This window comes from Miniopterus schreibersii, assembly GCF_964146895.1.
Source record: "Miniopterus schreibersii genome assembly, chromosome: 17".
In the NCBI taxonomy this organism is placed as follows: domain Eukaryota; kingdom Metazoa; phylum Chordata; class Mammalia; order Chiroptera; family Miniopteridae; genus Miniopterus; species Miniopterus schreibersii.
In genome coordinates, this window is record NC_138117.1 from 32,883,787 (window position 1) to 32,909,583 (window position 25,797).

Sequence of the window (25,797 nt, forward strand, 5' to 3'; positions counted from 1 at the left end):
GCGGGAGTGCAAAATGTTATAACAAACTAAACATGCTTTTACCATATGACCCAGCCGTCATGCTCCTTGGTACTTACCCAGAGGATTTAAAACGTAGTCCACACAAAAACTTGTACATGAATGTTTATAGCAGCTTTATTCATAATTGCCAAAACCTGGAAGCAACCAAGATGTCCTTTGGCAGGTGAATGAGTAAACTGGCACATCCAGACAACAGAGTATTCTTTAGCACTAAAATGAAATGAGCTACGGTGGGATGTGGGGGGGAAAGGGGGGTGGCTGGTGTGGAGGGATTGAGCAAAAAAGAAAAAAAAGAGAAGTGCTAGTAAGCCATGAAAAGCCATGGAGGAACCTTAAATGAATATGACTAAGTGAAAGAGGCCAGTGCAAAAAGGCTACACTCGGTATGATCCCAACTAGATGACATTCTAAAAAAGGCAAAACTAAAGATAGTATAAGATTAGTGGTCACCAGAGGTTGGGGGAAGAAAAAGATGATAGGACACAGGGTTTTTCAGGCAGTGAAACGACTCTGTATGATACTGTAATGGCAGATACGTATCATTACCCACTCGTCCAAACCCACAGAATGAACACCAAGAGTGAGCCCTGATGAACACTGTGGTTGTTGGGTGATAATGTGTCAGTGTAGGTCCATCAAGTACCACTCTGGTGGGGGACATTAATGAGTTTGATGGTTCTTCAAAATTTAAACATCGAATTATGCTGTAACTCAGCAATTCCACTCCTAAATATATACACAAAATAACTCAAAACAGGGACTCAATCAGATAATTGTATGCCATAGTCAGTGCAGCATTTTTCTAGCCAAAATGTAGAAATAACTCAAGGTCCACCCATCACAGATGAGTAAACAAAGTGTAGCACACACAGGAGTATTATTCAGCCATAAAAAGTCATGGAAATCTGATATATGCCACATGAATGAACCTTAAAAACATTATGCTAAATGAAACAAGCCAGACGCAAAAGGACAAGTATTGTATGATTCCACTTATTTGAAATACCAAGAATAGGAAAATTCATAGAAACAAAGTAGATTAAAGGTTATCAGGGACTGGGGGAGGGGGAATCGAGAGTTATTGCTTAACTGTTACAGAACTTCTGTTTGGAATGATGAAAAAGTTCTAGAAATAGTGGTGATGGTTGCCCAACATTGTGAATATAATTAATGCAGTTGAATTGTACACTTAAAAACAAATATAATGGTAAATTTTGTTATGTGTATTTTACCACATTTTTAAAAAACTAAGTTAATAAAATGGGGAGGAAATCACTAAAAACTACTGATCACAGCTAACTTTTATTTTGTATTCAAGGACACAATCAGGAGAGAGTTCTTTTGCTCTGTCAAATATATTTAAAAGCTAGCAAACATCAGAGCAAAATGAAGGGCCAAGCCTACAAAAGAGACAGGAGGGAACATTACTAATAGATATTTACAGCTATACAAACTTAACATATTATAAGGGAAACATAATATAAATATATTCAGTGGCTTCATACTTGTCCAATACTTGACATTTCAAATTTTGAAAACGTTAAAATTATTGCCAAGCAAAACTCAGACAACATTAGCAATGGTTTAAAAAAGGGAGCAGTTTAATTATTATAATACAGAGAGCTTTAAGAAGTTTTTACATGTGAAAAAAAAAGAAAGAACAGTTTAGTGCATTAAATTGTTACAGTCTTTACATTGCTTCTTTTTAAAAAAAGTTAACAGTAGTATGAAAAAGCCACCCACAAAGCCAGCTGTTTGAGTGAAGAAATCAGCTAACTGCAGCATTTTGGAATTACTAATAAAGCTATAGTTAAAAAATGAAAAGTTTATAAAAATGAAAGCAGCATGCATATTCAAGGCTTTTTCATAACATTTTTATTAGCTGACAAACATTTAGGTAAAAACGAGAGCTTAATATTTATTATTCATTAAATTAGGTTAAACTGGCCAAGCCCACTACATCTGGTCATTCAGAAAAAGAAAAAAAGAAAACAAAAAACAATTTTAAATACAAAGCTAATTGAGCCCGGCCGGAGTGGCTTAGTTGGTTGAGCGCTGTCCTGTGCACCAAAAGGTTGCCAGTTCGATTCCTGGTCAGGGCACATACTCTACAGAAGGCACCCGATCCATGTTTCCATGTTTCTCTCTTACATCTACAATTCTTTCTCTCTCTCTCCCTTCCTCTCTCTAAGCATGCCCTCGGGTGAGGAATAAAAGGAAATAAAAATAAATAAAATAAAATACAAGGCTAATTGAACTGAACATTTCTTCTATAAAGAAAGCACATTTTGAAAATGGTCCTATAGTCACAAAAGAAAGGGTCCTTCTCAACATGAGTGAACAGCACCGTTCTTTACAAAGTTTATAAGTTAGTAGGAACTTTCAGTCTCCTGAAAAGCTAACTTTTAACTCATTATGATCAGTTCAGAATTTTTTCTCTATTCACTGAAATTGTTACACGAAGTAGAATTTCACTGAAAGATAATTCTTGAAAATTCTGATCTGACACCTACACAAACATTTCTGATTTCCATAGGATTGGTACAGTAGGATTTATTTCAGAGTTCCACCCTATCCAAAATTGTATGCCAGTTTCTTTTCCTTCTTCAGTGTTATCTTCAGTTTAATAAAAAGCAAATTCAGCTTTGAATGAAAAAAAGTAACAGAAGCATTACAAATAGTAACAGTGGTATCCATGAAAGATCCAATTATTAAGTGCCAATGATACCACAAAATCAACATGTGTCAAAAGGCCGTATTTTCACTTACACTGAAAATGTATAAGCCCATGCATAACTTTAAATCTTCGTGCAGGGCCTGATAAATAAGGCAGAAATAAATCAGGTTTTTCTTTTTCCTGTTTCCAACGATTTTTCCTCTGAGAAATGTCTGGTCACTCAAAGCTATAAGCTTAATAACATATCAAAGGATACAGACAATAAGGCCCATCTCACTAGACATACAGTATTACTCTGGACAAAAGGTGAGGACAAGCTCTAGTGGTCACTAAACCCCCTCTAAAAGTCTAAGAATCAGAATGTCTCCATCATAGCAGAATAAAAATGTATTAAAATTTGAATTTTTACAAGTTGTTTTTTAATTAGTGTTCTATTTACATTGCAGAACTTTAACCAGCTGCAGTAGTTTAACTTTGGCACAACATTAAGTTCCATTTCTTTTGGGTACTGGATTTTTTGAGAATGTATATGTTCCCAAAGGGTTTCAGTGTCATTAAAGATTGGGCCCATTCACAGTAAATCAGACAGCTTGAGTTGAAGAACTGATTCTCCTCCAACATTTTAGGCAGCTATAAAAGAAAAACATAATAAAAAACTAAAAATTTAAAGAAAACCATATTTTAATGTTTACCACTTTTAGAAACAAAAATGATATAAATTACCATGAAAACACATCCTCTGTATTCACTCAGTAATACTGAGATCACTTGCCACATATATCTTATATAATGTGCTAGATTGTGTGTGCAAGTCCTGTGTATAGGTTCTGCATGTACCAGATTTGCTTATAGACATTTTTACCTATATGTAATAATTTTTACCTATATTACATATACCTATATGAAATAATTTATTTAAAATTATTAGTAGGAAGTATATATTTCATTGTCAGTATTTGTAATAAACAAACTATGAAATCTAAACTCTTGTATTTTCTTCTATTTATATACACATCAGGTCCTCAAACAACATTGATTGGTTCAACATCATTTTGTTATAACATTGATGAGATCCTCCAGGAACTTAATTCTTGCTTATATCAATCAGCCTGTGGTAAAATTGGTTTCCTTATACATCACTTCACTTTAAAGTCACAGAACCTATTGACAACATTAAGTGAGGACTTACTGTACAAGGCTGGCTTGTGCAAAAGACACACGTGTACAGTAATCCTCCTTATCCATGGTTTTGCTTTCTGCAGCTTCAGTTACCTGTGGTCCACCAGAGTCCAAAAATATTAAATGGAAAATTCCAGAAATAAACAATTCACAACTTTTAAATTGCATGCTCTTCTGAACAGCATGATGAAATCTCACATCATCACCCTCTGTCCCGCCCAGGACGTGAATCACCCCTCAGTCCAGCAGATCCAGACTGTATTCACTACCTGCCCATTTGCCACTTAGTAGCCTTCAGGGTTATCTGATCATTTATCGGAGGGGGGAAGAAGGGGTAGAACGGGAGAAAGACCACATTCACATAACTTTTATTACAGTATACTATAATTGTTCTATTTTATTAGCTTTTATAGTTAATCTCTTACTATGTCTAATTTATAAATTTAAACTTTACCACAGGTATGTATGTATAGGAAAAAACATAGTTTATATAGGGCTTGGTACTATCTGTGGTTTCAGACATCCACTGAGAGTCTTGGAGCATATCCCCGGAGGATACAGGGGACTACTGTATCTCGCTTTTTGCAATAACTATTTTGGAAAGGTTTGGGTTACTTTTTTGAACCATATTTAAATGAAAAAGTAACTATTGAGAGGAAACTTATGGCAAATTCTTTTATAAGATGAAAACAATCTGTTAAGCCAATAACTTGCTAATTAATGCCTTTTATAATTTTAGACTTTTGCATATTTTAAAAGCAAGGCAAGTGTGTATATGTACCACAAAAGTACATGTTTTATATATATGACAGTACTTTTGAAAACTGTGACTTTGTGTGAATTTTTTTACCACAGTACCTATTAAGAGTATTAATATAAGAAATATCCATACAAACTTAAAAGTAAAGTCAAACTAAACTATACAAAAAAGTTCACATTAGTTTTAGAAGACTGCAGTTCCTTACAAAATCACTGCAGAGGTTACTACAACAATTCATTGCGGCAAAAATTTTGTTGATTTAATCTTGGCTGAATGCACGTTCTTGTTGTCTAGCAATAAAAAATAAAAATAAAAAAAAAAGCCTATTAAAAATATTTTATGCATCTGGGTCAGAAAAAAGACTGTCCTGAAGATTTCTGACATTAGGAAATAGAGGGCTGCCCTCAGGATAAAGCTGTACAAAGCTGTTTAACTTCTTGTGACTTACAATACATTTTGTTCTATAACCAGAATGATATTTATTCAAAAGTTGGTGCATTTTTAGTTTCATTTTTTTCTCTGCCTGAAAAAAAATGTTAATGGAAAGAAAACTTCGAAAAGGATTGCTAAGCAGTAAGAATAGTGTCTGGAAGATATTAAACTCTCTATAAGTAACTGTTATAACAAAATAAATAAAACCAGGGAGGAAGACGATACTGGGGGAATTAAGGCGATACTGTGCAGAAAAAAGAGAGCATAAGAGTAGAGGCTGGGATAGGGAGGCAGAAAGCTAAGGAAATATGTAAATAAGCTCATATGATTATAAGGGTCTATGCCTTGTTTCCTCCCTTACAGTCTGAGAACACTGCAGTAATTTCAAGTAACAAGATGCTTTTGGACTACTGATAGACATATACAAACATTTCATGACAACTGCATTGTTTTTTGAAAAGTACAGTTTTATCCTGGAACACTCAATGGAACTATGCTATTGAATTCCAAAAGTATTAAGAACTGAAGTCCTAACTCCAAATCAGGTATCTGATTTGCAACTACAGTGAAATTTTAATTAATCCAACCAATAAAAGAACAAAGATTTAAGGAATATGCCAAACCTTTAAGTTTAAAGCATATTTACTTATACTTTTATGACTACAGAGAAATATTTTTAACCAAATACAGCATTTCTGCTGGTAGCAGGTTTGTTTTATATCAAAGAATGAAAAGACATTTTAGGCAATTGCGTTAATTTAATATCAAATCTGTTGTTTACTTTTTGATCTCTAAAACAGAAATAATTTATATTACAGTTTTCAAAAACAGATGCCACCTAAGTAAACATGGAATTTATATATGGCCTAAAACAGACCTTTGGCTTTTAATAGAAAATATATTAAGTAATTCTAATATATAAAGCACTTTAAACTCTAGTTAAAAATCTAAGTTTCGGGGGCAATACAATGAAAGAAAAAAAGATACCCATTTTCACCTAGTTTCCTAAAACTGAGCAATTCTCACCCCTGTGGCAAGTCTCTCCTTCGGTATACTTTCCCCCTTCTTCTTAGTTTTTGTTTTTTAATTCTTTCCTTAAACAGGCAAAAAATGAAGCTTTAGTGAAGGAGGATTGCAAAAATACACTTTAGTCATCTTTAGTATTTGTGAATTCCCTCCCACCCATCAGTCTCCCTTCTTAGAGAATGAATGGGTAACTTTCCCTTAAAGTAAAAAATATTAAACTCTACATAAGAAACAGAACAATCATAATAATCAGACTACACGTGATAATCATATATTTCTTGGCTATACTCATAGCACTTAGTTCTCTTATTAGGTAAAAGAAAAAAAACCTATCAAAAGTGGAGATGACAGGTACCAAGTGGCTGTTCTAAATGTGTGTGGCTGGTGAATATACACTTAGATTAGAAACTTACATTTCAGTCATCTGATTTAGAAAGCTTCCGCTTCACATGTTGGGGGGGCTCCCAAGTGTCACTATCATCTGTTTCTTCTTCCTCCTCTTCCTGATCATCCATAACTTCATCTTCTTCCTCATTTTCCTCAAATAATTCTATACCTAACTCTGATCTCCTCTGTCTTTCGGCAAACCACTCTCTGACCTGTTCATAGCCCATATGTGATTTGTTAACAAGTTCGTCAAGGTCTTGCTCATTAAGAAATTTGTGCTTCAGGTAATAATCCTTAAGTATCGCAGTTCCAGTTTTAAATTTTATGAGTGACGGCCCCCGGTCCCAGTTGTTCATTCTCTTGCCTCCCCTAGGCCGCCCGCGCGGCCTCCCTCTTCCCCTTCCTTTGGGTCTCCCTCTCCCCCTTCTCCTAAGGGTAGACAGACCATTCATGCTACTGGAACTGGCGCTTTGATAGTAGTAGTACCATTTTAAGTTTCCATTTTTCCAAGCATAACGGGTGTCCCCAAACCAACTAACTATGTCTGGTCTAGCAAGCCCACTTTCTTTGGCCAACTTGTCATACTCTTCTGGTGACGGCCACTGCGTTCGGACAAATGCACTTTTGAGCATGTGCAACTGCTCAGGTGTTTTTTTACATATCTTGCCTGTGCTCCCTGACTTAGGTGCACCAGATTCATCTCCGGGAGAAGCTTCTCCCGCTTCTTCTTTGGAACTACCTGCATTAGTTTCATCTGTTTCCATTTTCTCTTCCTTTAAAGCTTTCAATTTCTTCTTCTCTGTAAACCAAGCATCAATTTCCCTCCTGGTCAGTTTGGTTTGTGCTCTCAACCTATTTAATTCTTCATCTGTCAGTACAGAGCTGTTGAGAAAGCTTGCTTGAAGGGCCTGGAGCTGCTCTGCTGTCTTCTCTTTAAACTTCTGGGGAGTAAAGTCGGGGAAAGGATTCCAGGACTGCTTATGTTGTGAAGTAACGGCAGTTGGTGACTCGGTGGTTTCATCACTGGAGTCTATAATAATGGTGGTGGAAGAATCATTGTTGAGATGTAAGCACTGATTACTCTTTGAATTTCTCTGGTTGTACCTTGTGTCGCTAAACCATTTTTTAATCTCTCCTTTTGTCAGACCTGTGATTTTCATAAGTCTGATAATTTCTGAGTCATGGGGAAACTGATTTTTAAGGTAGCTGACTTTTAATTCTGCCAGTTGCTCTTTAGTCTTTTTTGCCCGAATGCCAAATGAATCAGGGTTTGCCGGTGCAGTTTCATGTTTGACAAGCTGAGGAGCTGGGACTGCTGCTGCTGCTGGTTTTGTTTCCGCAGTAGGCTGAGCAGCAGGAGCAGCAGGAGCCTGACTTTTCTGTACACTGCTTTGATTTGGCACCCCTGCCACTGTCAAGGCTATCGGTGCTGTTACCGGCAAGGTGTTTGCTCCAGCTACTTGTGTGAGGACCAGGCCTGGCTGACCAACTATTTGGCATGTCTGTAAAATGGATGGTAAGCCATTACTCCCTGTGGAAATGTGTGTCGGAATAACAGTTATGGTCTGAGGTACAGTGTGTACTGTTCCGTTGAATTGCTTTCTTCTCGCCTCCTCTACTTCCTCGGGAGTCCAGCTCACACCATGTTTTAGACGTTGGGCTGAAAACCATATCTTGATCTGTTCCTCTGTGTATTTTGCTTGAGTAGAAAGAACAGTAATTTCTGACATCGTTGGATAAGGGAATTTGTTGTAGGTGTTAAGCAAAAGAGGGTTGTTATCCAATGCGACATTGTAGGTGGGAATGCTGTTAACAGGAATTAAGACTTTGGGAATCAAATTGGAATTCTGCTGAGCTGACACAGCGGTTATCACCTGTGCTAATCCGGGGAGAACTGCTGCTGGGGTCACTACTGTGCTGGCAGCATTTGGGTGTACTCTGTTGACAATGGAAGTACTGGTATTAGTTTCAGGAGCCGAAGAACTAGAACTTTCCCCGCTTTCTTCACGGTCTGGTTTGATCTCCTTCTCTTTCTCTTCAGGAACATCCTCCACTGAGTTATGATGAACTGTAATCCGCTTGTTCTCCACTTTACTTTTCATCATTTTCATGATGGGAGTTTTACTGATAGGTATTCCTGAAGAAGCAGCTTCTGTAGAGTCAGCTGGCTCTGCGTGCTCCTCTTTAACAAAACTACCATCAAAAGTCAGATCGTTTATGGTTTGTTCAAAGATTGTCTGGTTATTTCGTTTCACCATAGTCAACCTAAAATTCTCTTCTCCCGGGTGGTACTTCAGATTATGCTCAGAAAGTGCATCATACCTTTTGGTAAGAAAATTACATTCGACACAAACATAGGAGGAATTTAGCACTACGTTGGGATGTTCTGAATCCACATGAAAAGTAAACATATTTAGGTCAGGAGTTTGAAAAGTACAATATTTACATTCATAGCCACCTTCAACTTTTTTATTTTGCTGATTGTCAGAATCCACAGATTCATGAACTTCTTCATCACTTGAGATGCTCTCTGCTCTGGTGTGTTCTACAGGCGTCAGTACAGGAGGCCCTTCATCCAAATCTGATATCAACTCGAGGTCTGGATCCTGTTCACTGGCAAGGACCATGCAGGGTGTTGTTGATTTTCGCCTGCTTGCCATTCTGATGTTATAGGGGAAATCTCAGTGGTGACTAAAAAGCATTGAGGCTTAAAACTGTTCAGTATTCTTCATTTGAAAACAATGGCTTTTGGGTCTTCAGGTCCATTTCTATGCTCAACAAGTCTCATTAGCAGCTTTTTCATGGTGCAATCAAGTAAAGAGCTTATTGTTGGCACATAAAATACTGTTGAACTGCTGAAATTTTTGAAGCACAACTCCAATCACCTACATTAAAATAAATGTAAAAATGTTTTTAAATGAGTGATTATGATTTTTTAAACAAATTACAGTTATATTTCACTTATATGAAATTATGGGATGGCTCAGTTATAAAGATTTAGAATATGACCAGAACCAGGAAAAAAGTCCTCTAAGAATCAAAATAGATGTTTCCAAGGCAACTCACTGAATGTCAGGTACTGTACTCATGGGTCAGCTCACAGGCCTATTTGGTTTTTTCAGGTAGCTATATATTGGAAGGGAAGTTAGGGGAAAGGTTGCTTTGGCAAGACTATTACCAATGTAAAATGATAATCTGTTAACAAGAGAGGAAGTTGAAAACTATAAAAAGCAGTCACAGATACTCAAGTGACTGTGGCCATTACATATGTAAGAAACTCAATCCATCAGTTATGCCCCCTCCTTCCTCTAGCCTGTCTCATCACCCCAAAAGCACACCCCAGTATGGCAGAAAAGCAAAGACACAGCATGAATGATCAGTTTCAGAAACACTATTCTTAATCATTTTCCACAATGCTACCAGAATTTATAAAATACATCTCATCTCATCAGTCTCTTGACTTAAAGTTTATCAAAGAATAAAGTCCAAACTCCTGAAGCCACATAGAGTTCTCTTCACAACCTGGCCCTGACCTCAATCTCCTGACTCCTATTTCCATATGCTTTAAGCCCAGCAGAAATGATTGCTGTGCCAGGGACACTCCACACAGGCCAACCCTTATGCCAGAGCACATGTGTGTGCACTTGGTAGGATAATCTGTCTGCCTTATAGCTCACCTTCTCGCTTTGACTTGGCCTGACCTCCTCCCATTTATTTTCTAGTCTAATATTGACTGTGATGTACTAGAGAAATGTTACATTTCTGTCCCACAACCTACTCATCATTATAGGTGTATGTTTCATTATATTCTGTTTTTAAGTGATAGCTTTATTGAGATATAATAAAGTCCCTGAAACTCTGGATTGAGCCAATGACCTTTATATCTTTAAACCTAACAGAGCTGTCTTGGCCATCTTCTCGTTCATTTCTATATCCCTTTTGCATATAAGAACCCAGGACGTCGCGACTCACTAAATGTTTATTAACTGAACAAGAATGAATAGGAAAATAGTCCTATAAAACTCAACATGCCATGAGGGTATCACCAGAGAGAACAAGTACCTGAAATTCATAAGAATGACCTTGAATCATTAAGAAAAAGTGCATTATGTTCATACAAACACATTTTTTAAATATTTCAAATAAAATTTTGATGCTAAATCAGTTAAAGTTGGTGTGCTTCTGAAGTCTACACAAAATAAAAAGGAATAAAGTAAGCACGGGGTCTTATTCTCTACGACAAATTAGAACTATTCACTTACTGGCATGGTCCTTATCCTAGCTGAACTGAGGAGAAAGTTTACTTCAAAGATTATAAAGCAAAACCAGGTCTCTACAAGGACATACACTGACTTGGTAAAGGAAAACACTCTTAGGAAACAGAGCTGTCCAAAGACAGAATGCGCTGCCCTTGAAGGCGGTAAGATCCCCCTAACTGAAATACATACTGCATATCCTTTAATGGAGCCAAGCAACAGATGGAAAGTTGGACTAAATGCCCCTTGTTCCTTGAATTCCCATATTATAAAATAAAGATCATCAGCTTAGTAATAATTATAGTGTCAGCAGTCAAATTCTCTACTCTCAAAGGTGTCACTTTTTTTTCCTATAAAATTTCTTTGATTTCTAAGGGAATGTAAAGAAATCTAAAATTGAAAATGATTTCTTAACTAAATGATATAAACTAAGCTAATGCCATCTCCCCTAGTCAATTCAATAGGGACATCGCTATTTTGTCCAAGTGTTAGCATAGCTGTTTGATCATTTTTTGCCATGGAAAACAGAAATTCCTCAAATGGCTTTAAGTAAGTGGAGGAGTACAGATGAGCAGCACCCACGTTTGCCAGTGGAGACAGATTAAGGGCAGGGGGATAAGCAACTCTGTGATTGTTATTCTCCTAGGGTCACAGGTTACACTAATTGGGGTCTACTAATACCAAAAAGCCAAAGATTCTATCAGGTAAGGGGTTCATATCCAAAGTTTATACAGAACTCATACAACTCAACACCAAAAAACCCCACAAAACAATCCCAGTGGGCAGAGGACCCAAATAAGTATTTCTCCAAAGAGGACATACAGATGGCCAACAGACATATGAAAAGATGCTCAACACCACTAATCATCAGAGAGATGCAAAAACCACAGTGAGGTATCACCTCACGCCTGTCAGAATGGCTGCCATCAACAAATCAATAAGCAACAAGTGTTGGCGAGGATGTAGAGAAAAGGGAACCATCGTGCACTGTTGGTGGAAATGCAGGTTGATAGAGCCACTGTGGAAAACAGTATGGAACTTCCTCAAAAAATTAAAAATGGAACTGTCTTATGACCCAGTGATTCCATTTCTGGGTATATACGAGAAGAAACCCAACACTAATTTGAAAGGATATATGCACCCCTATGTTCATTATTACAATAGTCAAGCAGCGTTATTTACAATAGCCAAGATATGGAAGCAACCCAAGTGCCCATCAACAGGCAACTGGATAAAAAAGTGGTCCTAAAAATACACAATGGAATATTACTCAGCCATAAAAAAGAATGAAATGTTACCATTTGTGACAGCATGGGTATTATGCTAAGTGAAATAAGTCAGAGAAAGACAGATACCATAAGATACCACTTAAATGTGGAATCTAAAGAACAATATAAACAAACAAAAGAGAAACAGACTCATAGATACAGAGAGAGAATTGATGGTAGCCAGAGGGAAGGGGGTTTGGGGCACTGGGTGAAAAAGGTGAAGGGATTAAGAAGTACAAATTTGTAGCTATAAAATAGTCATGGGGATGTAAAATACAACATAGGGAATAGAGTCAGTAATATTATAATAACTATGTATGGTGCCAGGTGGATACTAGTAATATCTGGGGGAACACTGTAAAGTATATGATTGTCTAAACACTATGCTGTACACCTGGAATTAAAACAAAAAAATATTGAATATAAACTGTAATTGAAAAACAAAATTTTTTTTAAATGTCAAAGATAGTTTTTTTTCCTGAAACTACCTTTCCTGAAAGTGGTGGTTTTCAAACTTTTTGTTATAAGCAGGAAGGCCCTTTCTTCTAACAAAATTCTCTGAGAAGCCCCAGAGCAAAGCAGATAAAATAGCTGTCTGATTGGAGAATAGGCTAAACTACTTCCTGACCCCATCCCATGAATCCCACAATCCCTACTTCCACCTCTGATGGGTTCTGAGATGTGTTTGAAAGTCTTTGCTTTAAAAACTTAAATACTTTGAAACAATATACCAATTTCATCAGAAGTCCTTCTCAGCTTGCCACTGCTGAGCCAGGAAATTTGAAAACTAATCTAAAGTGAGTTTAGCGTGTCCTAGTTGGTTCGCTCAGTGGTTAGAGCATCAGCCCATGGACTGAAGTGTTCTGGGTTCGATTACAGCCAAGGACATGTACCTCTGTTGCAGGGCTTGATCCCTGGCCCTGGTCAGGGCTCATGCAGGAGGCAACCAATCAATGTGTCTCTCTCACATCAATGTTTCTCTCCCTTCCACACTCTCTCCCACTCTCGCTGAAAAGCAATGGAAAAATTCCTCGGGTGAGGATTAAAAACAAAAGGAGTTTAATGTGTCCTTTCAGGTTGTTTCACTGTAGAAGGCAGGCCTGAGGCAGGCACCCAGGCGGAGAAAGGAGTCGCCAGTAACAGTAAGAGATACAGAAGGGAATCCTGAGAAGCTAAGGTCTCTGTTATCCTGGCTCTCGGACTCTTGGGCTAAACTTATTTTTTAATCTTCTCTAGCATAAAAATAGGAATATGCTACCAAAATATTACTTTTATTTCTCTTTCTTACAGCTTACTCAGAATAGTCAGTTCATAAGAATTTAAGCAGATATGAACAAATTTTAAAAGCTTGAATATTTTTGCTAAAGTCATGAAAATTACAAAACATTCATACATTATATTACAATCTAATGATGTCTATGCACAAATGTGCCTTTTCTTTTAAAAGCATTGGTCTTGGCAACATAATTAAATTTAAATAAGCTACTTAAAAGAGAGTTTTTTAAAAAAAGTCTTCAATAATGCAAAGGCCTAAAAATCTGATTATCTTGGATGTTACAGATTGCCTCAACCTCAGATTACTTCTATACCCAAATATATAGACTCTTTCCTCTTTACTCCTAAAACTGTTTGCTCACATTTTGCTAACAAAACCAGAGTCAGCATTTTAACATATTTCTAAAGGGACACTGAGAATTCCCAAAAGAGCCTCAAGATTTGGTCCAATGGCTCAATTCTACTATAATACCTATATAGCATATAGCCTAAAAATAGAGCAAAGCACAAACAAAGGCATCATTGGCATCCTTATAAAAAGTCATAATTTGGGGGGAAGCAAGGGTCTCAGTGCAATTACCCAATTTTTATGGAAGAAGTAACCCAGGCCCAGAACAATAAATTCACAGAGGCACTGTGGTATAAGATAAAATCTTCACTTAGTAGTTTGATGATTGGTTAAGTTTCTCAGTATCAACTTCAATTTTCCCACCTACAAAACCAAGAGTCTTCAATTCAACAATTCATTCAACAACTATTTGTTGAATATCAACCGTGCGACAGGCACTGTATTAGGCACTAGAGATACAGTGGTGACAAGACAAATAGTCTCTGGTCTGCCAGGTATTAGCAGTTAAGCAAGAAAAAGAGTCAGTAAACAATTAGAATAACTATGATCAATGCAATGAGAGAGGAAGTATCAGGAACTATATGAGTACATTGTAGGAGGTTTCTAGAAGACACAGAGAAGGGTGCCCTGGAGAAAATAAGAATAGTAGTATCTACCTCAGAGGCTGATCAAAATAAAACTCTTCACACACTCTTACACAGTAGGTAACTAATTAATGCTTTTTTCCAGTCCCTGAAAAATTCTTTTTGGAGATGAAGAAATACCTTTTATTTAGTTCTATTCTCTTTCCCTTCCTCTCTCTCTCAAGGAACTTAATTGGCTGACAATCCACACCAATTGAATGAAGAAGCAGAAAGGGTAAAAAAGACAGAATAAGAAATTCTATGATGTGGTTCCAGTTCATCTCCTTTGTCATTCAAGTGCAGTGGGGCTGGGAGAGGAAAACTGCCACACAAAAGTCACTATTAGCTGACAGATATCTTATCCTCTATTTGAAGGTCAACTGGAAACAGAGCTCAAAATCAATTTGGGGAACCTTGCACTATTTACCTGTAAGAGCGTCAGAGTTCAGTTGCACAACTGAGTAGTGAAGTGGCTTTGCAATTAAAACACAAAGTGAAATCTGCCAATAAAGGAAAAATTATGCACTAAATGCATCCAGCACTGTAAATATAATTACGTTTGAAAGCTATTTTCAGTTAATCTTTCAATAGAGAAATATGTTAAAAATATAACTGATCAATCAATTGTTATACTGCCATTAAATGATAATCAATGCCCTAGCCAGTTTGGCTCGGTGGTTAGAGCATCAGCCCGTGGACTGAGGGGTCCCAGGTTTGACTGGAATGAGTGCGGGAGGAAACCAATCAAAAATATGTATGCACATGGACAAAGACTACATGAGAATATAAAAAAATAAATTTTTCACGAGATGGGTGAAATTTTTGTGTGTGGTACTTACAAGTTTTCTTCAATATTTATAACATTGCTTTATTATAAAATATAACAAACAATAGTTTCAAGGCCTTAATATTGGAAATAAATTTAAATATTTCTACGGTCGTTCCTATATAGCATTTAGGTGTATTCCAGATATTTTTTGGAGCTTCTGCTCCAGGTCTGAGAAGTCAGAATGGTTCTAAGAACCCTTAACAGCACCCATAATCTCTAGGCCAAGCCAATTTTCATGGTCCTATCTGCATCCTGGCTCTTCTCCTGAGGATAGGCTGCTCCTTAAACAATTCATGATCCTAAACTCATCAAAATAATTACAACAAAGTTTCTCCCCAGAAAAGCATTTTAATGAAAGCAAAATTTATTTCACCACAGTATAAAAATTTTGGGCAGTTCTAGTAGTAGTTCTTCTTACATGGTCAGAAAGAATGTCTGGCTAGCTCTCCCCAGGGCCCAACACAGTGCCTATGAAGGCCTCAGTAATATTTACTGAAAAAAAAAAACCTTTAAAATATATCTGTATTGTATATTATAACATACCTCTTACTTCACTAAACGTTCATTTATAGAGGTGCTATAAAGAATAACTGTGCTTGCTTTATGGTACATTACTTTCAATGGTAAAATCCTTACTAATAAGATTACCTTAGTTATTAGAATATTAAAACATCCTCAAATATAAAACATTCCACTTATTAAAATAGAGCAATGAATATTCAACAAATATTTACCAACATCTATAATTCTGTTACAATAAATCAGTTTTATGCATGAACAGTGTATATCTAAATTTGTGGACTATGTAGGAATGGAGAGAGATAAATTCATTCAAAGAATTAGTCTTTACAAGAAAGCAAATGCAAATTTGAATTTGGAATCATTATTTTTGTTGCAAGAGAAAACTAAATGGTGTTACATTTTTAAAGAGATTAAAATATAAGTTCTCAATGGTATGCACTATAAAAAGTGAGTAGATTGTTTCAAATTCTATGCTTATAAGTTCTTTGGTTAATCTCTTTGGTTAACCAAAGAACTTATATGCATATATGCATAACCCATGGACACAGACAATAGTGTGGTGAATGCCTGGGGTGGGGCAGGAGTGGAGTGGAGGGTGTCGGTGGAAGGAAAAAGGGAGACATCTGTAATATTTTCAACAATAAATTTTTTAAAAAATTCTACACTTAGCACTAAAAATAAAAGTCCAATGTCGTTTATAGTTAAGCAGAGCTATAACTACACTGAATTTCCAAGCCTCTATTTTTTTGGCTGTCTTATACTTCAAATTAAATGATTAACAGATAGCAGTTTATTGGCCTAGTTAGCCACAAAAGCATGTCATTTTGGTAAGGTTTTATGTGAATAAAAACACAGTTTGTTTTTTATATCAATTCTGGGTCAAATAAGAACATTTAGAAGATAACTATAATTTTTAAGGATCATGTTAGTTTTGACCTAGAATCAACTAAATAAAACTGTTCTTAATGTAGCTAGAATATGCAAACAGAATCTTTTGGACTAGGTATTCATACATACACTGAAATTTCTTTGGACTCCGTATTCTACTTAGTTTCACTTTTCCCTCTGTGAGTCAGAGTTCTGTTTAGCCAGCTGAAAATACTTATTTTTACATGTTTGTATTCAAACTAAAAGTTAGGAATCCACCAAAATCACAAAATGCTTGAAATAATAGTAGGAACAAAGAATAATGGGATCAAATTAAAACAAAGGATATCTACTATGTTAAAAAATAAAAATTAAAAAAAAATAACCATTTTGACCTTCGCACACTTGAGGCATTTTTCAAAGCTAAAATGTAAAAATATTCAAAAACAGCAGTTAAGTTCTTTAAAAAAATTAAATGAGAAATCTGGCAACCCAAATTTATAACTTTAACAAACGTTTTTAAAAATTTCTATAACCTAGAATTATTAACTAAGAGATTATCTCAAGAAAATTTCCAAAGTGGTCTCAAGACAATAAAAATTCAAGTATTAAGGTGAATATAGACAGGAATGAATGTGATAAAAATGAAGGCATCTAAGAAATTGTGGCCAAAGATAATCTAATTTCAGAAGATCCCTTTGTTAATGCTATTTAAGGCTTAAAGGTTTAGAAACTATCCTCTTTCCTGTTTTCTTCCACCTGAGAAAGCTGACCTTAATACTGCTAAAGATTAAAAGAAGAATCCAGCCCTGGCTGGTATGGCTCAATGGATAGAACATCAGCCTGTGTACTGAAGGGTTCTGGATTCAATTCCCAGTCAAGGGTACGTACCTGGGCTGCAGGTTTGATCCCCGGCCCCAAGTGGGCAAGGGCATGTGCCAATCAATGTGTCTCTCTCACATCAATGTTTCTCTCTCTCTGTCTCTCTCTCTCTCCCCCACTTCCTTCCACTGTCTCTAAAAATCAATGGAAAAAAATCTCCTTGGGTGAGGATTAACCAAAAAAAAGAAGAATCCAGCGGGGCAAGAAGAGAAGAGATTAACCAAAGAATTTATAGGCATATATGCATAACCCACGGATACAGACAATGGTGCTGTGAAGGCCTGGGGGGCGTGGGGGCAGCAGGGTAGAGGGGATCAATGGGAGGAAAAAAGGGGAACATCTGTAATACTTTAAACAATAAAGATAAATTTTTTTAAAAAATTCAATGTGTAGTAAGTGGAAGACTGGGGAAAAAAAAGGTTTAGAAACTATCCTCTTTCCTGTGTCCTTCCACCAGAGAAAGCCGACCTTCATTCTGCTGAAGATTAAAAGGAGAATCCAAGCTGACAGATTTCTCCTGGCAAACTCTACCCCCAGGTTTGAGCAGTGAAATGTCTTTCTGAAAGGTCTCCGGACACTAACATCCTGGTTTGCTGCCTTCTGCTGGCATATCAGTAGGTGTAGAACATACTGAGAGTGATATATACACCAGCACTATAATGAAATCTCCTGTTTTTGTTATTTAAGTTTATATGATCCAAAAGTAATTTTCTGCTCAAATAGTTTTCCCCTACTTTTCTCAAGGAGGTGTGTTAAGTCTTTCACAGACAGTCTAACACATGGTCTAACACAAGAATGCTATTCTTGATTCCAAGTGAGATTATCATTGAGAAGCTGAAAAACCATTCATCTGTCTGTTACCTCCCCCTTAATAAAACATAGTAACTGTTATTTGTTTCACTCAGGATATAATCATTCCATTTTAAAAAATATCTTGCAATATAATAGTAATTACATTGGTAATGCCAACTTGTAAGGATTCATCAACTTTTAAAAAATGAAAGCAAACCACCATATTAATGGTTACATAATCTTTCTTAGTACTTTCTTGAATCGTCTAAGATAACAATTGAACTAAAGTATAAATATTTCAAACAGTATACTATGTAATCTAATGCTCCTTATAAAAGCCAATATATTATCAGGTAAATAAAATACACATGCAATTATGTAAAAATATATTTGAATATTTAAATAATGCTATGTTTAACCTAACTTATTTAATTATTAATATCTTAATTCTATAATTATAATTAACTATTATTATCAAGCTATATATTGAAAATATATTTTCAGGAATTGTTTTTGAAGCATTTTTCCAGATATAGGCAAAAGAATAGTAAAATTTCTGGATCAATTTCCCCATAAAAAATGTTTCTGCCCTCATGAACTTCACTTGTCTTGTTTACTAGAGCATCTGATACAGTGCCTGAAACACAGAGGATTTCTATAAATATCAATTAAAAAATTAAATATGAATATACCACATAGATGTATTATGACCTACGATGCTGTTTCCATTTAAACTGAAGCAGCCAATACTTCTATATTTTTAAAGTTTGAAAGTACATTTCTTACAAAAGTGCTAGGAATATATCTGCTGATTACTTATGAAAAGCTTTTAAAACTTGAGTCAGAGTGTCACGGGATCTAAAGTGAGTACATTCAGTACCTGAGTTTTACCTTACCAAAACAACGGAGCACATACTTGCCATAGCTTCCTCAGCATTCTGCGCTTTGACATGGAAGGGTGTCCCTTCAAATTAGGAGGTGTTTAGCTCAGGCCATCATTACCAACAGGTCCGAAGTACCTATCTGCCATCTCCTACAAAAAAAGTAATATCACTTTATTATTCTAGACATGATGCAGTCTTAGGTAGGAAATTTTAAAGTTTATGCCTTGGCTTTTAAAAAAATCAATATAACCTTGAAAAAAATTTAATTTCCTCATGGAAACTTTAAAAGAATCATCTAAATGCCAAACCCAGTATTAGTAAGATACACAGAAATTGAAAACTACACTTTTAAAAAATTCTGTATCAAGTCACCATGATAGTATTTTCAATAAAAATTTTCAAAATATGGATATATGCAGAATATCATAGGAAAGCTAAGATTAAGAAATTTGAAATTGTAAAAAATTACTACACAAGAGTTACAAAAAAAACTTAGTTAAAACTAAGTTGGAAAGAGGTATATATTTCTATGTTTACACATCAACTACTGATATCTATATCCTAACTTACTATGCATTAATTGGAATGGAATGGATTATTAATGCTGGCAATAAGCCAATACTACTTAAATAAACTAGTGGTATTCTACCTCTAAACATGTAGTATCTAATAGAATGACTGGTGATTATTTCGTTTTTGCAAGAAAGCTACAACCAAATGGCTTTTCAATCAATGCATTGTGAAACATTAAATTGTACAAATAACCTGAAAATTGTTCCCTGAAAAAAGATTTGCATCCAAATATGGTATATTACTCAGAGTTAAACCAATCAGGAAAATTTAATAAAAATAAAATCGTTTCTGTTATTAAGTAACAGGAAATAATGCTTTTGAAGGGTTGAATCATTTTTGTTGTTCTTTGAGCACTGAAACTCTGTAACCATAGTGAATGAATATTCAGGAAGATGATTTCCCCCTCCCCCCCAATACCTTATCCTTTGATTCTTGGTATTATTATATACAAGTTTACAAAGAGCCCTCTTAAGTCAAGAAATAATGTAAATTCACCAACCCTTTAGTATAATACTTCTAGGTAAAGTTAAAGCTTAAGCTAAATAGTTACACTATTTTCCTGGTAAGTGCAGTGGAGCATCCTGTTATCTCAGCAGTCTGGGAATTCTACAATTTCATTTCCTGGTATCTCCTTAGCCATCCATCTACAGGATGTGGAACAGAAGATAGGAAATAGTTGCCAAAAAGGAGAGGTTATTTTCCAAAATGAATTATTAATGTTATAGGAAATTGGTAACCTATTTGAATTCACTCTTAAATCACACAGTAATTGCAAGATGTTTCACCAAATAGGAGTCTCTTGAGAAGAACTGCCAAGACATGTGAAGGCACAAGGCAACTAGAGGAGCAATAAATGAGCTCCTCAGTACTTCTGGATGAAAAGCATACTTGCCTGATGTTATTTCAAGTTCCTGATACTGGGATTACTTTAGAATACTTCTCTCTAATTCACAGTGTCTTATAATAGTACCTATTTAATAGGGTTGTTGTGAGGACTGAAAGAAATAACACATATAAAGTGTTTGGAATATTTCCTGGCATTAATAAGTCCACAATTAGATTTATCTTTTATTTAAGGTGTTAACTTTAACTTATAGAAAAGAAGCCTTTGTTTGAAATTCATTAAATGTTGCAACAGTATAAAATATTTTAAAAGTCTGGGCAATAATTTTCCATTTCATACCTTTGAGCACTTTAAGCACTGCTAGAAAAAGTTGGCTTTAACAAGTAGACATTGATCAATCATAATTTATACCCCACCCCACCCCAACATACACATACTTTCTCTGACCTTCAAGGAGAATCATTTGTCTATAACACATTTTAAGGGCTTTTTCATAGAACTAACAAATCTCTGATATAAAAAATGTTATAGTAATAAAGATAAATTGTTCTCTTTTCACCATCCCTCACTCCCAAGTACAGTCCATGCCCAGAAAAGTTTTAACAAACTTCTTTTCAACAATATTGGAAGGTAAAGGAAACAGACCTACATAGAAGAAAAACATAATTATGAGTGAAATGCACAGAAACATCAGAATCTTTCTATCTCCTTTAATTCCTCCCAACAATGCGAAAGACCTTTAGGAAGGGGGAAAAAAGAGTCAGAAATCCTATGGGAAACAGGAAATCACTAAAATTGAGTGACAAAGTTGTTATTTTATTTAAAATTATAAATATGTATATGATGTGTCTACCACATTGGTGTTTCAATTTTCTTGGATAAGCTTTGATATTTTTTAAAAATCTAAATCTAGCCCTGGCCAGTGTGGCTCGGTTGGTTGGGCATTATCCAGTTTGATTTCTGGTCAGGGCACGTGCCTGGATTTCAGGCTCCATCCCCAGTAGGCAGCCAATTGATTAATGCTGTACTTTCCCATCGATGTTGCTCTCTCTCCCTCTCCCTAAAAATCAATTTAAAAAAATCTAAATCTAAAAACTGAAAATAAAAATCTTGCATAAAATATGATTTACTCTATTTTAACTCCCTTGAATAAATGTCATTCTTAAACTGCTCATAAATACTTCTTTTCCAAAGTATATCATTATATTTATTTAGACCAAAGGTATATAAAACCATTTTTATACTCTTAAATACATTATGGAGTACTGGTGATATAAGACCAAAACCTGGCAACTACCGAAAAACATTATATTTACTTTAAAAATTAACTTCGTAAAATACAGATCTCCAAAATGTAAGCTCAAATATATATCCTGATTAGTAATCAATAGCTTCAGTCATGCAAGTCTGGTTGACTCATGACCACACTGTTAATATTCAAATAAGTAGAGACTTTTGAGCCCAAATCCACAATGCTATAATGTACATAAAAAGGTTATTTCCTCAGCTACATTTGTTATCATTTTAATAATTTAAGAGTACTTCTACTTAAGAATAAAGCTATAATTTAAAGCAAACTAGTCCCAAGTATCACATTATTGTGCCTAACAAACACGAAAGAAAATATATAATACATCGTTACATCACCTTTCAGTCTTAATGTGAAGCTTAATACAAAAGGGAGAAAGTCTCCAAAATGAACCCACCTCACCTATGCTATTAAGTTCATTAATAAAACAATTGCAAAACTTCACATTTATTTTAAAAAGAATTTAAAATACAAGTATCATGAAAGATGAAATAATTGGGACATCATTTATGGACTGTCCTCCAAATTCAGTGAAACAATCAGCTTGCTGTAAGGAAAAGACATCTACTAATGAGTGTTCACAGTGCAGGCACATTTATGTTTTCCGCCTCAGCATATTTTCAAACCATCTGGCATCAGTGCCACGCTGGTTCACCAGCCTAATCTGTTCAGAATTGAATATAAAACTAGAGCTACATGCACTTTGGGGAAACCAAAGAACAGCACACATGTATAAAAATGTCTCTTCCAAATGTGCAGCTCTTAACTAGTTTGTACTTGAAATGTGTTTCTAAAACATTTCCACTGAATATGTTAGAGCTCTTTTAAAAATACTAGAATGGTTCGAGAAATCTATGTGGATGGTAGCTATCATCAGTTACCCAGGTCTTTATTTTTTCTCATTTTCATCCTGATCACTAAAAAAAGCATCTGAAGAGGTTCTTCTACAAAAAGGTTCATTGCTACACGAAATGCTATCATTTCTATATTGAAAGGGCCCAAGATTTTCATTTTATTTTGCATAACATTAGTCTGCTTAGGCCTAAAATGTTTAGAGTAAGAAGGGAAAAACTGAGAGAAAAAATATTCATGAAAGCCCTTTTTCTTTTACATCCTGTACTGCATTATTGTCTTTGGCAGCACACACATTTCTTTTGCTTAAAATCAAAAGTCCAAAGTGCTACTTAAGAAATAAAATCTATGGATATACTAGAGTCAATATCCTTGTTAGAACCAACTCCCGTTCATCCTCACTGTTGGCATAACAACAAACGACTTTTTCAGAGGGAAAGACAATTCATGTAGCACCATACAACACAAGGTGAGCTTTTAGACGAAGACTGAGAAACAACGACCAATACCAACAAACCTAAAGGTGCGCTTGGGTGGGTTCCTACACGCACGCTCCAAACCAGCAGCCACTGCTGGGGGGCTGCTTCTTCCTCCCTAACTGTAACCACTCTGTGTCCCAAGTCTGTGATTTCCCTCTTCTGCAGGGCTCTTCACCTCTCGGGGAACCGCTGCTTTTCAAGTCACGGAAGACCCCAACCTAACCCGCTGATTTCTGCGCGTTAGCCAGCCTTCGCTCACATCCCCCTCCCCCAGGGGCAAATGTCAGCCCCCGCTCGTGGCTTTCGTTCTCTCGTCTTTTTCTTCTGTGTTTTCTGTTGTTTATTTGTTTTGTCCTGTTTTCTTCTTTTTGCCTCCCGGTTTCCTTCGGAGCTGGCCGAGAGGTCGGCAGGGCGGGTGGAGCCCCGCTCGGCTCGGCCGGTCTCCCGACGCCCGCCCCGTCCTTCCCCTTTCGCTTCCCAGTTCCCCGCCGGCCTCAGAGCCGCGAGCCCGCGCCAGCCCAAGGAGACCTTCCCCGGGGTCTTGCTCTTCCCTCGCTGTCACCCGTGCAGAGCAGAGGTGGAAAAGACGCAATTGAAACAAAGAAATTCAAATCTCTTTACCAAGAACTTTGGCGGATACACCCAGGGCCCGGGCGTCCCCCGGCTTCTGCCTGCCGGCCATGAGACCCGCTCCCTCGCCCATCTCCTTCCAGCCCTGCACCCCCCCCCCCCCCCAGGATAGGGAGGCTGCTCCCTTTAGGCCAAGGCTGGGAGCAGTCCCTGGTCAGCCTCCCAGGCTCCCTCTGAAAGGGACAGATAACATTTCCATTCTCTGTAATTAACTTCACCCTAAGTCCCAGGGCTTCTTCAAAACGTAATAGACATCTTAAGGACTAAACTCTGAGTCTTGCCCCGAAGTGGGGGCACGGCCTGGCCCCAAAATAGGTGCCCAGCCTTCCCTGAAGTGGGGTACAGCTTTCCCCGTATTGTTTCCCGGGGCTCCAACCCCAATGCCAGTGCGCCCGGCTCCAGCAAGAGACTCTCTCCTTACTTTGAGGGAGGCTGAGTCCCCACGAGGCCACACGCCCCTACAAGGCAGGGTTCCCGACCTCCCCTGGGACCCTCCATATTGCCGGGGTTCTCCATCCCTGCGGCGTACCCTCCCGTAAGACCCAGTCTTCACTCCCCTCAACAACCCCAAGTTGCTCAGCCCTCTCGTAGGCAAGGGACTGAGATTTTCCCTCACGGAGCCCCCCCCCCAGCTCCTTCCCCGGCCACAGAGACCCCGAAAGCGCGAAGGAGGCGCAGGGTCTGTCTGTCCCCCAGGGGCGATGCCCGGCCCTGGCAGGCCCGGTCCCTCCCCCTCGGATGCCCAGCGCCAGGTCCGCCCCGCGCCCCGCCGCCGCGAGCGCTGTCCCCCGGGGTCTCTGCCCTGGGGCCGCCTTCCTCCGTCAGGTCCGCGCGCCGCGCGCCTTCCCGGCCCGCACGCGGGCCACGGGTTCCGCGCCGCCGGTTCCCGCCCGCAGCCCCAGGGAGCCCCGGCCCGCTCGTCCCGGAACCGGCTCGCGCCGCTACCTGCAGGGGCCGCCGCGCCTCTCAGCGCCCCGCCGCCGCCATCTTGCGTTTCAAAGCGGCTGCACTTTTCAGGGAGTCAACTCTGACCTGTGAACCCTACACCCGGAACCGCTCGGCTGGCTAGCACAGGGCCTCGGAGCTCCGCAGGCCCCGCGGAGCGCGGAGGGTCCGCGGTGTGGGGCGGGGTGGGGGAGAGCTAGGCGAGGCGCGCGCCCCAGCGGCCGGCTGCGGGGGGCTGGGAGGAGAAGAGCCGGCCGAGGCGGGGCCGGCCCGCGCGCGCGCCCTCTGCGCGCCCCCACCCCGCTCCGCTCCCGGCTCTCCGCTCCCGGACCCTGCCGCTCCCCTGGGGTTCGACCCCGGCCTCTACGCCCGGGATTGGCCCGAGGCGGGAGGTAAGAGCCGCCCCGCCCCTCTGTCAACAGAAGCCCCGCCCCTGTCTGTGGAAGCCCCGCCCCGTCAACATAAACTCCTCCTTCTCCAGGTCTCGCAGTAGTCTTGCCCTAGCCGACGATAGCTCCGCCCCCTAGAGACAGAAGCCAGGCCGTCACTCAAGTCTATCCAGAAGGCAGCCCCGCCTTTTGTCAGTTGTGGCCACGCCCCCTGAGCGCTCCGCCTTCCTATTGTCACCGCCGGCTGCTGAGAAATACTCTTTCTCATCATAAGCCCCTTTAAGGATGACAGTTCTGTCCAAACCCCGCCCCTGTGAGCGGAAGCCCCGCCCCCTGTCAATAGAAGCCCCGCCTTCCCGAGGCCCCGCTCTATTCTAGCCTCGCCTCACCTCCTGTCAACCCACGCCCCGCCTCTTCTTGCCTCCAGGGCCCCTGCTGCACCGCCCGCTGCAGCTCCATACTCAGACCCTGAAAAAGTTCAACCTCACTTCGAACCGCCATGCGAGACAGAAGCACCCTCTGCTCCCCGAAAGCCCTCCTTTCCCGCTCCCGAGTCACTCTCTGGAGGGCTTTCTTTGCGGGCTGTGGTGCTAAAATCCCGACGGCTTCAACGTGAACCAGCCCCGCAGAGGGGGCCAACTGCGGGCCCAGGCTTGGGGAAAACCAGGCAGCGTCACCGCTCCTCCCCACGCACTTCCCCTCCACCCCCACATCATCTTTTAAATGAAGAAAAGTACAAACCAGAGC

At 38.6% G+C, this 25,797-nt stretch overlaps 1 protein-coding gene across 3 annotated transcripts; it reads right to left on the bottom strand.

The window, feature by feature from the left end:
* Nucleotides 1-1,599: 1,599 nt before the first annotated feature.
* On the bottom strand, nucleotides 1,600-25,028 carry ZHX1 (zinc fingers and homeoboxes 1). 3 transcript variants are annotated; one of them, XM_081116659.1, is made up of 4 exons: nucleotides 24,662-25,028; nucleotides 19,062-19,178; nucleotides 6,509-9,367; nucleotides 1,600-3,328 (listed from the first exon to the last, which is right to left on the bottom strand). In XM_081116659.1, exon 3 carries the CDS (start codon nucleotides 9,140-9,142, stop codon nucleotides 6,512-6,514), a length of 2,631 nt encoding a protein of 876 aa, XP_080972785.1. In that variant the 5' UTR covers nucleotides 9,143-9,367; nucleotides 19,062-19,178; nucleotides 24,662-25,028; the 3' UTR covers nucleotides 1,600-3,328; nucleotides 6,509-6,511. The 3 variants fall into 3 exon arrangements, with proteins under 3 accessions (XP_080972785.1, XP_080972787.1, XP_080972786.1); XM_081116661.1 differs by having other exon boundaries at nucleotides 19,042-19,178; nucleotides 24,662-25,026; XM_081116660.1 differs by having other exon boundaries at nucleotides 24,749-24,886.
* Between the last annotated feature and the right edge of the window lie 769 nt (nucleotides 25,029-25,797).

Excerpts from the sequence above, each read along its gene's own strand:
- ZHX1 (XM_081116659.1), bottom strand. The coding sequence starts at position 9,142 with ATGGCAAGCAGGCGAAAATCAACAACACCCTGCATGGTCCTTGCCAGT.